The 15,000-nt window shown below is 33.1% G+C and overlaps 2 protein-coding genes across 2 annotated transcripts in view; both read left to right on the forward strand.

Moving 5' to 3' along the window:
* The window catches only part of LOC137624980 (amiloride-sensitive sodium channel subunit gamma-like), a 26,202-nt gene extending 24,405 nt beyond the window's left edge, over positions 1-1,797 (forward strand). The window contains exon 7 of the mRNA XM_068355917.1: positions 1,466-1,797. Within this exon, the coding sequence (XP_068212018.1) occupies positions 1,466-1,785 (320 nt within the window). The 3' untranslated portion in view covers positions 1,786-1,797. The remainder of the gene's footprint in view (positions 1-1,465) is intronic.
* A 3,041-nt stretch (positions 1,798-4,838) lies between these two features.
* The window catches only part of LOC137624749 (sodium channel protein Nach-like), a 56,968-nt gene continuing 46,806 nt past the window's right edge, over positions 4,839-15,000 (forward strand). The window contains exon 1 of the mRNA XM_068355699.1: positions 4,839-5,072. Coding sequence (XP_068211800.1) covers positions 5,001-5,072 — 72 coding nt within the window. The 5' untranslated portion in view covers positions 4,839-5,000. The remainder of the gene's footprint in view (positions 5,073-15,000) is intronic.

Below are 15,000 nucleotides of genomic sequence, written 5' to 3' on the forward strand. Positions count from 1 at the left end.
TCAGAATCATTCAGTCATTCAGATATGATTCAGAATCATTCAGTCATTCAGATATGATTCGTAATCATTCAGTCATTGAGATATGATTCGTAATCATTCAGTCATTGAGATATGATTCGTAATCATTCAGTCATTGAGATATGATTCGTAATCATTCAGTCATTGAGATATGATTCGTAATCATTCAGTCATTCAGATATGATTCGTAATCATTCAAGTCATTCAGATATGATTCGTAATCATTCAAGTCATTCAGATATGATTCATAATCATTCAAGTCATTCAGATATGATTCATACCCCTATTCAGATATGATTCATAATCATTCAAATCATTCAGATATGATTCATAATCATTCAGTTATTCAGATATGATTCAGAATCATTCAGTCATTCAGATATGATTCAGAATCATTCAGTCATTCAGATATGATTCATAATCATTTAAGTCATTCTGATATGATTCATAATCATTCAGTCATTCAGATATGATTCATAATCATTCAAGTCATTCAGATATGATTCATAATCATTCAGATATGATTCATAATCATTCAAGTCATTCAGATATGATTCATAATCATTCAGTCATTCAGATATGATTCATAATCATTCAAGTCATTCATATTTCATTCATAATCATTCAGGTCATTCAGATATGATTCATAATCATTCAGTCATTCAGATATGACTCATAATCATTCAAGTCATTCAGATATGATTCATAATCATTCAAGTCATTCAGATATGATTCATAATCATTCAGTAATTCAGATATGATTCATAATCATTCAGTCATTCAGATATGATTCATAATCATTCAAGTCATTCAGATATGATTCATGATCATTCAGTCATTCAGATATGATTCATAATCATTCAGTCATTGAGATATGATTCATAATCATTCAAGTCATTCAGATATGATTCATAATCATTCAGATATGATTCATAATCATTCAAGTCATTCAGATATGATTCATAATCATTCAGTCATTCAGATATGATTCATAATCATTCAAGTCATTCATATTTGATTCATAATCATTCAGGTCATTCAGATATGATTCATAATCATTCAGTCATTCAGATATGACTCATAATCATTCAAGTCATTCAGATATGATTCATAATCATTCAAGTCATTCAGATATGATTCATAATCATTCAAGTCATTCAGATATGATTCAGAATCATTCAGTCATTCAGATATGATTCATAATCATTCAGTCATTCAGATATGATTCAGAATCATTCAAGTCATTCAGATATGATTCATAATCATTTAAGTCATTCAGATATGATTCATAATCATTCAAGTCATTCAGATATGATTCATAATCGTTCAAGTCATTCAGATATGATTCATAATCATTCAAGTCATTCAGATATGATGCATAATCATTCAAGTCATTTAGATATGATTCAGAATCATTCAGTCCTTCATTCCCTTCCTCCTGCCACAGGCAAACAGGGCGGACAGATGGGTCTGTTCCTCGGCTGCAGTCTCATTTCTCTCATCGAAGTGGTCGTCTTCTTACTCGTGCTGGCAGTCTCCCTCTGCAGGGCCCTCTACAGGAAGCTCCGGTGGGGCAATGTCTCAACTGTCAAGCCATTGTCTCCAAAGTTGGCGATGCAAATGAAAGTTAAGGGAAAGGACGAACTCAAGGTCGAGCCTACCTCCGATCGACGCCCAGCTTCCTTCACTAGTTTCCGCAACTTTTCCTTATCCATCTCCTATCCTATAGATTCTCGGTTTGGGGAACGTGAACCCCTGGAGGATTAAAGAGTGGGGTTCCGGATGAGAGAGAGAGAGAGAGAGAGAGAGAGAGAGAGAGAGAGAGAGAGAGAACCAGTATATCTGCAGTTATGTGCAAGACTATAGCACTTTCAGTTAGCTGTTTGATTTATCTTACTACCATGACATAACTACAAATGACAATTAGAGATTGTAAGGGAATTTTAAATGATAGTAAAGGAATTACGCTAGAAATATTTTCAGAACAGACGCACGAATTTTGATGAAATCTCTGGAACATATTGATTTGTTGCCTGCTTCCTTTTAGTGTAAAATACCCTGCCAACATCGGTCATGAATTTTCTAGTTTACATCTTCATCATTATCCACTTAATCATTCGGAGCAGACCACCCGATAACTGTTTTCGCAAATTATCATTATTACAGTTCGGTTTATTAGTTTTCACGTGATCTTATTAAATTGGAAAAGATTGAAAACCCTTTACGTATCTTGTCTCAATTCATTGATATTTTTTTATTCATTTTAACTTGATGTTTTATGTACGGAAATTACGTCTTATAATTAGTTATTTTGTCACAATTTTCTTCAAACTTCTGCCTCTCTCTCTCTCTCTCTCTCTCTCTCTCTCTCTCTCTCTCTCTCTCTCTCTCTCCAGGTTTGCTATAAGAAATCATATCAACGACTTTCTTTACCTGCCTTCCATTTCCTTCCTTTCCCTAAGAATCTCTCTCTCTCTCTCTCTCTCTCTCTCTCTCTCTCTCTCTCTCTCTCTCTCTCTCTCCAGGTTTGCTATAAGAAATCATATCAACGACTTTCTTTACCTGCCTTCCATTTCCTTCCTTTCCCTAAGAATCTCTCTCTCTCTCTCTCTCTCTCTCTCTCTCTCTCTCTCTCTCTCTCTCTCTCTCTCTCTCTCTCTCCTGTTTTCCGAAAGTCCTTTTTAGTCTTCTGTGTATGTGTGTGCGTGTGTATGTTAAAAGGTTGTACATGCATGTAGTATAGACATATTTGGAATTTCATTGAAAAATATACATATTGCCGTTCATTATAGATAATTTAAATAAGTCATAATTTGAAATTGCATGACATTATCATAGCAAACTTTTCATCTTTTATAGTTATTATAAAAGCATTAATATGCTATCATAGTTGCTTGATATCTCACAGTGCCTGGAAAGCATTTGTTGTTTATATATAAACAAAAGGAAATTGAAATAAGAACACTTAAATTCGATAAAATGGAACTGGCACTTCGTTAGAATATTTTAAGAAAAGAAGTATATTTACTTAACAAATAATTTAATTAAAATTTAATTTTTTTTATACTTCGTGATATACATAATAGAATTAATTTCTCAACAGACGGGCAATGACACCAATGTCACAGGATAGACTGCAGTCCTTGTAACGTTCCCTTTGATCTTGCTTGCACCCACTTTATTTCCTTCTAATTTACATTATTTTAACTTCCCCGGGCTTGCTTGTCGGCGAACCATATGTTCTAAATTCCATCTTTTCTGTAGAATTAATGTTTTTTAGGGAAAGTAAGAAAGTGTCAGTAGAGGAAATCCCTTGCTCTTAGAGCAATCCTTTTGTTTGGGGGGTTAGTGCATTCAGTGAACCTTATTATTATTATTATTATTATTATTATTATTATTATTATTATTATTTTTATTATTATCATTTTTGTTATTATTTTTATTGGTATTATTATTATTGTTATTATTATTATTATTATTATTATTATTATTATTATTATTATTACTTGCGAAGCTATAACCCTAGTTGGAAAAGCAGGATGCTATAAGCCCAGGGGCCCCAACAGGAAAAATAGCCCAGTTAGGAAAGGAAACAAGGAAAAATAAAATATTTTAAGAACAGTAACAAGATTAAAATAGATATTTCCTATATGAATTATAAAAAGTTTATGGGCGCACTGTAAGCGTGTAGGATCTTTGAAGTGTCCCTCCGGTCCTTAGCTTTACCATTTTATAGCCTTTTACGTTATCTTTATCCTTTCCTACAACTACCTTTTTATTTAGCCATTTACGTCATCCGTTTCCTTCTAGTTTCTTTTAACTTTCTGGTTCAGAGGTGGAGTTACCCCTACTCAGCTCTGAATGCCCTCCTTGGTCCCAACTCCCTCATGGTGTCAAAACCATCCCGTTGCAGCAATCTGTCACTCATGTCTCCAATATTGACTTTAGAATCCTTGGACGGATTGAGTGACAGAGGTCGCTTGATGGCCCGGCTCATCGTGTCAATAAAAGCGCAGCGTTGTCGACGTCACCTGCCAGTCTTAATTCTATGGTCGACGTCGAGTGGACACGTGACTGTCGAGGAATCGATATGAGGGCTAATTGGCTGTCTACGTCGACCGTTAATCAGCTGGACTTATAAATCGTATTGAAAGGAACCAACTGATCATCTTGCATCCGGCGTTATCGTATGAAGTTTTAATCCAAAAGGAAAAGATTCAGAGGACATTGTCATCGGATGAACTCATCATATACCAGGAGCTGATTCACGGGGTCATCTGTCAGCCTGTTTGCATCCAGTCAGATGGTTCTGTAACCTATAGAAAAACAAATTCAAAAGATTTTTCAGATACATTCTGGTTTCATCCACAGTCAGATGGTTCTGTAACCCATAGAACAAAAATTCAAAAGACTTTTCAATTACAGTCTGGTTTCATCCACAGTCAGATGGTTTTGTAACCTATAGAAAAACAAATTCAAAAGACTCTTCGGCTACAGTCTGGTTTCATCGTCAGTCAGATGGTTTTGTAAACCATAGAAGAAAACAAATTCAAAAGACTTTTCAGCTACAGTCTGGTTTCATCGTCAGTCAGATGGTTTTGTAAACCATAGAAGAAAACAAATTCAAAAGACTTTTCAGCTACAGTCTGGTTTCATCGTCAGTCAGATGGTTTTGTAAACCATAGAAGAAAACAAATTCAAAAGACTTTTCAGCTACAGTCTGGTTTCATCGTCAGTCAGATGGTTTTGTAAACCATAGAAGAAAACAAATTCAAAAGACTTTTTAGCTACAGTCTGGTTTCATCTCGTCAGATGGTTCTGTAACCTATAGAACAAAACAAATTCAAAAGACCTTGATTACCTACAGTCTGATTTCATCCACAGTTAGATGGCGCTGTAACTCAGAAAAACCAGTTCCAAAGACCATCCGACTACCTACCGTCATCCACGTTCAGCAGTTGTACATCAGCTGGTTTTGTCCCATGTCAACGCTCAAAACTCAAGGTCTTGTTGTACAAGTTTGGGATGCCTTCGTGTATAGCAGTAACAATAAGGTAAGCTAATTGTTTTCGAGATTCATTAAAAAGAAAAATTTCTTTTATGCGTGATTGATTGATTTGAGGTTGTCTTTTTTATGTGTGATTTTGGTTAATGAACATAAATGTGATAGGATAGTTTTAAGGTGTTTGTATATATTATTTATTTACATTAATTAAGGCAAATGAAATTTCTGATATTTAAGGTAGTTAACGAGGATCAGATATTTAAAAAAATACTTCAAAGTAGCCAAGAGCTAATCAAAAGGTTCAATACTACACAGTATTCTAGAAGTTTTATTCCAGCTGTTACCAAGTTGTGGAATGATCTTCCTAATCGGGTAGTTGAATCAATAGAACTTCAAAAGTTCAAAGTTGGAGCAAATGCTTTTATGTTGACCAGGCTGACATGAGTCTTTTTATAGTTTATATATGACATATCTGTTTTTGACGTTGTTTATAGTTTATATAGGACATATCTGTTGACGCTGTTACTGTGTTTAGAATGATATACTGTTAATTTATTCTCATCATTTATTTATTTCCTTATTTCCTTTCCTCACCGGGCTATTTTTCCCTGTTGGAGCCCTTGGGCTTATAGCATCTTGCTTTTCCAACTATGGTTGTAGCTTGGCTAGTAATAATAATAATGATAATAATAATAATAATATTTGAATTTCTCGATTATCCCGTAGATACAGCTGGTGTCATTAATTCCGGTACACTTTATGGAGAGCTAAAGAGATTTCTGACAGATGTACAGTTGGCTGCATTGATTCCTGCACACTGACGTCTCCTTAGCTGCCTGTGAAGTGTACCGAAATTAATGAAGCCAACCGTACATTCAAGCAGGTAACGCTGTCTTTAGCATAAGAGAAACTGTTGGCAACTCTGCTTGTAAATAAAGCCGCAGAGCTTGTAAACACGAGATTACTTTGTAATTTTACGAAATACTGTATAGAAAACATTGTTGTTTGGTAGGTAGTAGGTTGGCCAGGGCACCAGCCACCCGTTGAGATACTACCGCTAGAGAGTAATAGGGTCTTTTAACTGGCCAGACAGTACTACGCTGGATCCTTCTCTCTGGTTACGGTTCATTTTCCCCTTGCCTACACACACAGAGAATAGTCTGGTCTATTCTTTACATATTCTCCTCTATCCTCATACACCTGTCAACACTTGAGATTACCAAACAATTCTTTTTCATCCAAGGGGTTGACTACTGCACTGTAATTGTTCAGTGGCTACTTTCCTCTTGGTAAGGGTAGAAGAGACTCTTTAGCTATGGTCAGCAGCTCTTCTAGGAGGACACTCCAAAATCAAACCATTGTTCTATAGTCTTGGGTAGTGCCATAGCCTCTGTACCATGGTCTTCCACTGTCTTGGTTTTGAATTCTCTTGCTTGAGGGTACACTTGGGAACACTTTTTTATCTTATTTCTCTTCCTCTTGTTTTGTTAAAGTTTTGATTGTTTATATAGGAGATATCTATTTTAATGTTGTTACTCTTCTTAAAATATTTTTTCTTTCTTCCTTTCCTCACTGGGCTATTTTGCCTGTTGGAGCCGCTGGGCTTATAGCATCCTGCTTTTCCAACTAGGGTTGTAGTCTAGCTAGTAATAATAATAATAACAGCATTTCGTGAAATCAATAAAAATGCTGTTGATCACGTGTTTACAAGCTCAGCTACATTGTTTTACTGTCAGCGTTGTCATCGGTTTATCTTTTGCTAAACACAACGTTACCTGCTACAATGTTCAGTGTCAGAAGCTTACCATGAAGTGTACCGGAATTAATGAAGCCAGCTGTACAGTCAAATGCATAATGATAAGTGTGCCAACGTCTAAGGCCGGGAGCACACTAGCGACTCTGTGGCGCCACAAAACCACAGCATCGTGTGGCGGGGATGTGGTCTCCCATAGGTTTCCATTGTTTTCAAGTTCTGCCGCGCAAACTAGCGACTGTGGCTCTCTGTCGCTCATCCCCGCCACAGGCGTGGCGTTGCTTTTAAAACAATGGAAACCTATGGGAGACCACGTCCCCGCCACACGATGCTGTGGCCTTGTGGCGCCACAGAGTTGCTAGTGTGCTCTGCGGAAGTGAATGGTCTGTGGTCTATTGAATTTGAATGTACTTATGAATGTTGAATTTCAATTATTAGTCTAAAATGGAAATCGAAGTGGTAAATATTTCTCGAGAGATTGCAGATGGGTCTGCTCTTCTCTCTTTCTTCGACTATCATTACTTTTCTTGCGTTTAATTTCCTCCTCCTATGCTTGATTGGCTCTGATCTATAGGATTTCTTTCCCTCTTTAGCAATGTTTTTCCTTTCAATTCTGGATTTTTTCTTCAATTCTGAAATTCATCTCGTTCCTTTATGTATTTTAATTTATGATTTTAAGAATTAAAACTGTCTGGATTACTTCAATTCTGATATTCATTTCGTTCTTTCGTGTATTTTAATCTTTTTTTATTTTAAGAATTAAAACTACCTGGATTATTTCAATTCAGATATTCATTTCGTTCTTTCGTGTATTTTAGTTTTTGATTTTAAGAGTTAAAACTGTCTGGATTATTTCAATTCAGATATTCATTTCGTTCTTTCGTGTATTTTAATCTTTTTTTATTTTAAGAATTAAAACTACCTGGATTATTTCAATTCTGATATTCATTTCGTTCTTTCGTGTATTTTAGTTTTTGATTTTAAGAGTTAAAACTGTCTGGATTATTTCAATTCAGATATTCATTTCGTTCTTTCGTGTATTTTAATCTTTTTTTATTTTAAGAATTAAAACTACCTGGATTATTTCAATTCTGATATTCATTTCGTTCTTTCGTGTATTTTAGTTTTTGATTTTAAGAGTTAAAACTGTCTGGATTATTTCAATTCAGATATTCATTTCGTTCTTTCGTGTATTTTAATCTTTTTTTATTTTAAGAATTAAAACTACCTGGATTATTTCAATTCTGATATTCATTTCGTTCTTTCGTGTATTTTAGTTTTTGATTTTAAGAGTTAAAACTGTCTGGATTACTTCAATTCTGATATTCATTTCGTTCTTTCGTGTATTTTAATCTTTTTTTATTTTAAGAATTAAAACTACCTGGATTATTTCAATTCTGATATTCATTTCGTTCTTTCGTGTATTTTAGTTTTTGATTTTAAGAGTTAAAACTGTCTGGATTATTTCAATTCAGATATTCATTTCGTTCTTTCGTGTATTTTAGTTTTTGATTTTAAGAGTTAAAACTGTCTGGATTATTTCAATTCAGATATTCATTTCGTTCTTTCGTGTATTTTAATCTTTTTTTATTTTAAGAATTAAAACTACCTGGATTATTTCAATTCTGATATTCATTTCGTTCTTTCGTGTATTTTAGTTTTTGATTTTAAGAGTTAAAACTGTCTGGATTATTTCAATTCAGATATTCATTTCGTTCTTTCGTGTATTTTAATCTTTTTTTATTTTAAGAATTAAAACTACCTGGATTATTTCAATTCTGATATTCATTTCGTTCTTTCGTGTATTTTAGTTTTTGATTTTAAGAGTTAAAACTGTCTGGATTATTTCAATTCTGATATTCATTTCGTTCTTTCGTGTATTTTAGTTTTTGATTTTAAGAGTTAAAACTGTCTGGATTATTTCAATTCAGATATTCATTTCGTTCTTTCGTGTATTTTAATCTTTTTTTATTTTAAGAATTAAAACTACCTGGATTATTTCAATTCTGATATTCATTTCGTTCTTTCGTGTATTTTAGTTTTTGATTTTAAGAGTTAAAACTGTCTGGATTATTTCAATTCAGATATTCATTTCGTTCTTTCGTGTATTTTAATCTTTTTTTATTTTAAGAATTAAAACTACCTGGATTATTTCAATTCTGATATTCATTTCGTTCTTTCGTGTATTTTAGTTTTTGATTTTAAGAGTTAAAACTGTCTGGATTATTTCAATTCTGATATTCATTTCGTTCTTTCGTGTATTTTAGTTTTTGATTTTAAGAGTTAAAACTGTCTGGATTATTTCAATTCTGATATTCATTTCGTTCTTTCGTGTATTTTAATCTTTTTTTATTTTAAGAATTAAAACTACCTGGATTATTTCAATTCAGATATTCATTTCGTTCTTTCGTGTATTTTAGTTTTTGATTTTAAGAGTTAAAACTGTCTGGATTATTTCAATTCTGATATTCATTTCGTTCTTTCGTGTATTTTAATCTTTTTTTATTTTAAGAATTAAAACTACCTGGATTATTTCAATTCTGATATTCATTTCGTTCTTTCGTGTATTTTAATCTTTTTTTATTTTAAGAATTAAAACTACCTGGATTATTTCAATTCTGATATTCATTTCGTTCTTTCGTGTATTTTAGTTTTTGATTTTAAGAGTTAAAACTGTCTGGATTATTTCAATTCAGATATTCATTTCGTTCTTTCGTGTATTTTAATCTTTTTTTATTTTAAGAATTAAAACTACCTGGATTATTTCAATTCTGATATTCATTTCGTTCTTTCGTGTATTTTAGTTTTTGATTTTAAGAGTTAAAACTGTCTGGATTATTTCAATTCAGATATTCATTTCGTTCTTTCGTGTATTTTAATCTTTTTTTATTTTAAGAATTAAAACTACCTGGATTATTTCAATTCTGATATTCATTTCGTTCTTTCGTGTATTTTAGTTTTTGATTTTAAGAGTTAAAACTGTCTGGATTATTTCAATTCAGATATTCATTTCGTTCTTTCGTGTATTTTAATCTTTTTTTATTTTAAGAATTAAAACTACCTGGATTATTTCAATTCTGATATTCATTTCGTTCTTTCGTGTATTTTAGTTTTTGATTTTAAGAGTTAAAACTGTCTGGATTATTTCAATTTAGATATTCATTTCGTTCTTTCGTGTATTTTAATCTTTTTTTATTTTAAGAATTAAAACTACCTGGATTATTTCAATTCTGATATTCATTTCGTTCTTTCGTGTATTTTAGTTTTTGATTTTAAGAGTTAAAACTGTCTGGATTATTTCAATTCAGATATTCATTTCGTTCTTTCGTGTATTTTAATCTTTTTTTATTTTAAGAATTAAAACTACCTGGATTATTTCAATTCTGATATTCATTTCGTTCTTTCGTGTATTTTAGTTTTTGATTTTAAGAGTTAAAACTGTCTGGATTATTTCAATTCAGATATTCATTTCGTTCTTTCGTGTATTTTAATCTTTTTTTATTTTAAGAATTAAAACTACCTGGATTATTTCAATTCTGATATTCATTTCGTTCTTTCGTGTATTTTAGTTTTTGATTTTAAGAGTTAAAACTGTCTGGATTATTTCAATTCAGATATTCATTTCGTTCTTTCGTGTATTTTAATCTTTTTTTATTTTAAGAATTAAAACTACCTGGATTATTTCAATTCAGATATTCATTTCGTCCTTTCGTGTATTTTAATTTTTGATTTTAAGAATTAAAACTGTCTGGATTATTTCAATTCTGATATTCATCTCGTTCTTTCGTGTATTTTAATTTTTGATTCTAAGAAAATAGAACTGCCTGGATTCCTTAGCATTTCAAAATCTAGCTCGTGGATCCCCACCTTTCTTCTCTGTGCACTGCATAGCACTACTAAAGGGTATTTGCAATGTCTCTTCAGTTACTTACCTGCACACATTTTTAGCTTTCTACATTTTTAGCTTTCTACACATTTTTAGCTTTCTACATTTTTAGCTTTCTACACATTTTTAGCTTTCTACATTTTTAACTTTCTACACTTTTAGCTGTCCAACCTCTTTCATTTCTGTAGGGTTGTGGTAGTCTACTGGAAACACCCCTACCTGGTGATATGCTGGACTTGGTTTCGAGTCACGCTCATATTCGATAGTTTCTGGAAGTGTCTGCAACCTCACCATCGTTGTGTGCTGAGGATGGGGGTTTTGGGGGAGCCTATAGGTATATCTTAGGAATCCATATTTGCTAATGGTTATATAAGCGGATGAGCAACCTGGTTGAGTAACGAGAACTTTGGGTGTGGAGGAAATGGCCCCCTTAAATCTCCATGAAGTCACTGGCAGTAGGGTGACGGATTGGGTTTAAGACGATAGACAAGAAGTCTCTTCGGTTTCTACTCTCGATGCCTGGCGGATGATCTTACTAGAATTATTATGAACCGGCAGGGGTCACTTGCCTTAGATTGGCACTGCGCATCACAAGGAACTCGTTATCCTTTGATGAATCTAGCCAATGAAATATGGATTTAGTCAGTCTATGGAAGAGGTCCTTTGTGTCAATATGCGTTAGAGATAATGATGATGATAGGTCTACCTACTAAATAATCAGTTAACCATTGCCTGGCCCTCCCTGATCCTAGCTTGAATGGAAAGGAGGCTTATGCGCTGATCAGATGGTCAGTCTCTAGGCCATTGTCCTGCCAGGACAATATCACTGTCCCTTGCGTCTGCCATTCATGAGCGACCTTTAATCCTTTACTGCCAATGCTGCAGGGTTTTCCTACACATCCATTTCAAAGACGAACCCTTTCGGCTCGAGTTGAATTCAAAGCATCATTTCACACTGGGAGGAATTCAAAGGGTCGCTTATAACCCTTGGGAATAGAAATGCTAAAGCAGATAGATTATTCTTTTGATTACTTTGCATTAATAAAAATAAAACCAATTCTCTCAAGCGTGTATTAATTACTGCTCTGTCTAGTAAAAGAAAAACGTTCCTGTCCCAATTTCCTATCTGTGAACAACTTCATCGATTCGTGCGAAATGGTTCTCGAGGGAAATTTCGCATTCACAAGTTCAGTAAACTATCGTACGCAAATGTTCGGAGTAATGTCCCGCTAACATGAATACTTATCGTTTGCTTGTAATGTGTCTCTATATTTATACGTTCTTTTAGGACTATTTTGAAGACATTTTATTGTAGATGGAAAATCATAAAGGGCCTAGTTTAGCCTTTGGATGTGCTTGTGTCCATTACTGTCACTCACTATATTTATACGTTCTTTTAGGACTACGTTTAAGACAGTTTATTGTAGATGGAAAATCATAAAGGGCGTATTTTAGCCTTTGGATGTGCTTGTGTCCATTACTGTCACTCCATGTAATTAGCGTATTTGCACGAAATACTAGCAGGATATCATGTGCATGTTTTTTTAACCTTCAATTATCTTTATTTACGAACGTACTAGTCTTTTTTCTTTTATTATTACATTCGTATTATCAGAATTACTACCTTTTTACATACCATCGTCATGAATTCCAGATACTGAAATCGTGCTTTTGTGCATTTTGATATTACTACTTAAGCCCAAACTTGGCACTTGCCTTGAAACTATAGTCCATTTCTTTTAGCGATGCATATTTGCACTGACTCGCAGCGGTGCCCTTTTAGCTCGGAAAAGTTTCCGGATCGCTGATTGGTTGGACAAGATAATTCTAACCAATCAGCGATCAGGAAACTTTTCCGAGCTAAAAGGGTACCGCCGCGAGTCGGTGCAAATATGCATCGCTAAAAGAAATGGACAATAGTAATATCACATAACTAATGTACGCGACCCGTCAAAAATGACTGCTAACTATTTAGATAGATGTGCATACATACGCACACATAGATTCAAGCCTTCCTATTTCCTCCCCCCTTTCATAACTACAACATGGCAGTTGTGGTTTACACGTGTACGTACCTCATGGGGTTTCCATTTCTCACCGGGTTATGAGTACTCCCTCTCTCCCAATACGAGTGACGGGGGAGACTGAGTAATACTTCTGATAATGCTGCTCAGCGTGACCGGATATATATATAAATATATATATATATATATATATATATATATATATATATATATATTTATGTATGTGTATATATATATATATATATATATATATATATATATATATATATATAATATATACTGTATATATATACACATATATATATATGTATATATATGTATGTGTATATATGTAATTCTATACATATATATGTATATGTGTATATATATATATATATATATATATATATATATATATATACTTTATATATATACTGTGTATATATATATATATATATATATATATATATATATATATATATACTGTATATATATATATATATATATATATATATATATATATATATATACTGTATATATATATATATATATATATATATATATATATATATATATATATATATATGACGGAAGTGGAAGGACATGTCTGTGGCCTTTGTTCTGAAGTGAACTAGTAACGGTTGATGATAATAATTGTGATGTGTTATATATACAGTATAGCCTATACCAGACACTTGCGCTTTAGTTATATTATTATTATTATTATTATTATTATTATTATTAGCCAAGCTACGACCCTAGTTGGAAAAGCAAGATTCTATAAGCCCAAGGGCTCCAACAGGGAAAATAACCCAGAGAGGAAAGGAAATAAATAAACGATATAAGAAGTGATGAACAATTAAAATAAAATACTTTAAAAACATTAACATTTAAACAAATATGTCATATATAAACTATAAAAAGACTGATGTCAGCCTGTTCAACATAAAAACATTTGCTGCAACTTTGAACTTTTGAAGGTCTACCGATTCAACTACCCGATTAGGAAGATCATTCCACAACTTGGTCGCAGCTGGAATAAAACTTCTAGAATACTGTGTAGTATTGAGTCTCATGATGGAGAAGGCCTGACTAATAGAATTAACTGCATACCTAAGATTACGAACAGGATGGAACTGTCCGTGAAGATCTGAATATGAAGGATGGCCAGAATTATAAAAAATATAATGCAACATAATGAACTAATTGAACGACGGTGTAAAATCAACAGCCAATCGAATGTCAAAGTACTTTTCAATTTATTATCCTTTAAATGTAATGTGAGATCCAATAAATTCTTCATAATGCGAACCCCACTAATAATTCTATCGATTATTCATTGGCTGATGAAAACCACCGAGTCAGCGACCCGTGACAAATGGCCGTCATAATAAAGACGTTGTTATAATGATGTTGGGAAGGAATTGCATTGCAGAAGGATATTACCTCTAGGTACCAATTTAAAAATTTGGGTCGGTCGTATATAGTAGCAAATCGGAATTCTCTCTCTCTCTCTCTCTCTCTCTCTCTCTCTCTCTCTCTCTCTCTCTCTCTCTCTCTCTCTCTCTCTCTCTCTCTATATATATATATATATTAATTGAAAGTGATTGCTTTAGTGGCGTCAATGTTTCCTATAGGAATTCTTATATTTTCTCAGCTTCTTTAGATTCGTAGGAATGAATGTCTTGTTAAGGAAACTATGGGCACACACACACACACACACACACACATATATATATATATATATATATATATATATACTGTATATATATACTGTATATATATATGTACTATATATATATATATATATATATATATATATATATATATATATATATCTTATGTATGTATGTGTATATATACAGTATATATATATATACTGTATATATATATATATATATATATATATATATATATATATATATATACATAAAGTTACAATATACTGTCAACAATAACAAAATTCAGGCTAAACATCGATCGCCCGAAATAATTTGGTCAAGAAGAGAGTAATGATAGTGTAGGCAGTGTGGGTCCCTCGGCAGGACTTGGGTGTATATGGGGAAGAGTGTATACGAGAGGAGGTCCTGTGTATGTTTGCGTGTGTGGGAGGGCGTGGCGAAAGCTTACGAAGACCTGCCCTTCGTAGAATTGTTTGGACGGACATTTCAGTACTGTCGGGACTTCGAGGGGTCGTCTAGGGGAAGTTTGTCTGTGAAGGGCAATACAGGTATGGTACGAGTTGAGTTGGTGATTAGTGGAGCTGGAACCAGAGATCAGTTATTTTCTGCTATTGCGTAATTGGAGAGCGTTTTTTTTTTTTTTTTTTTTTTTT

The sequence above is a fragment of the Palaemon carinicauda genome, chromosome 31 (assembly GCF_036898095.1).
Source record: "Palaemon carinicauda isolate YSFRI2023 chromosome 31, ASM3689809v2, whole genome shotgun sequence".
In the NCBI taxonomy this organism is placed as follows: Eukaryota; Metazoa; Arthropoda; class Malacostraca; order Decapoda; family Palaemonidae; genus Palaemon; species Palaemon carinicauda.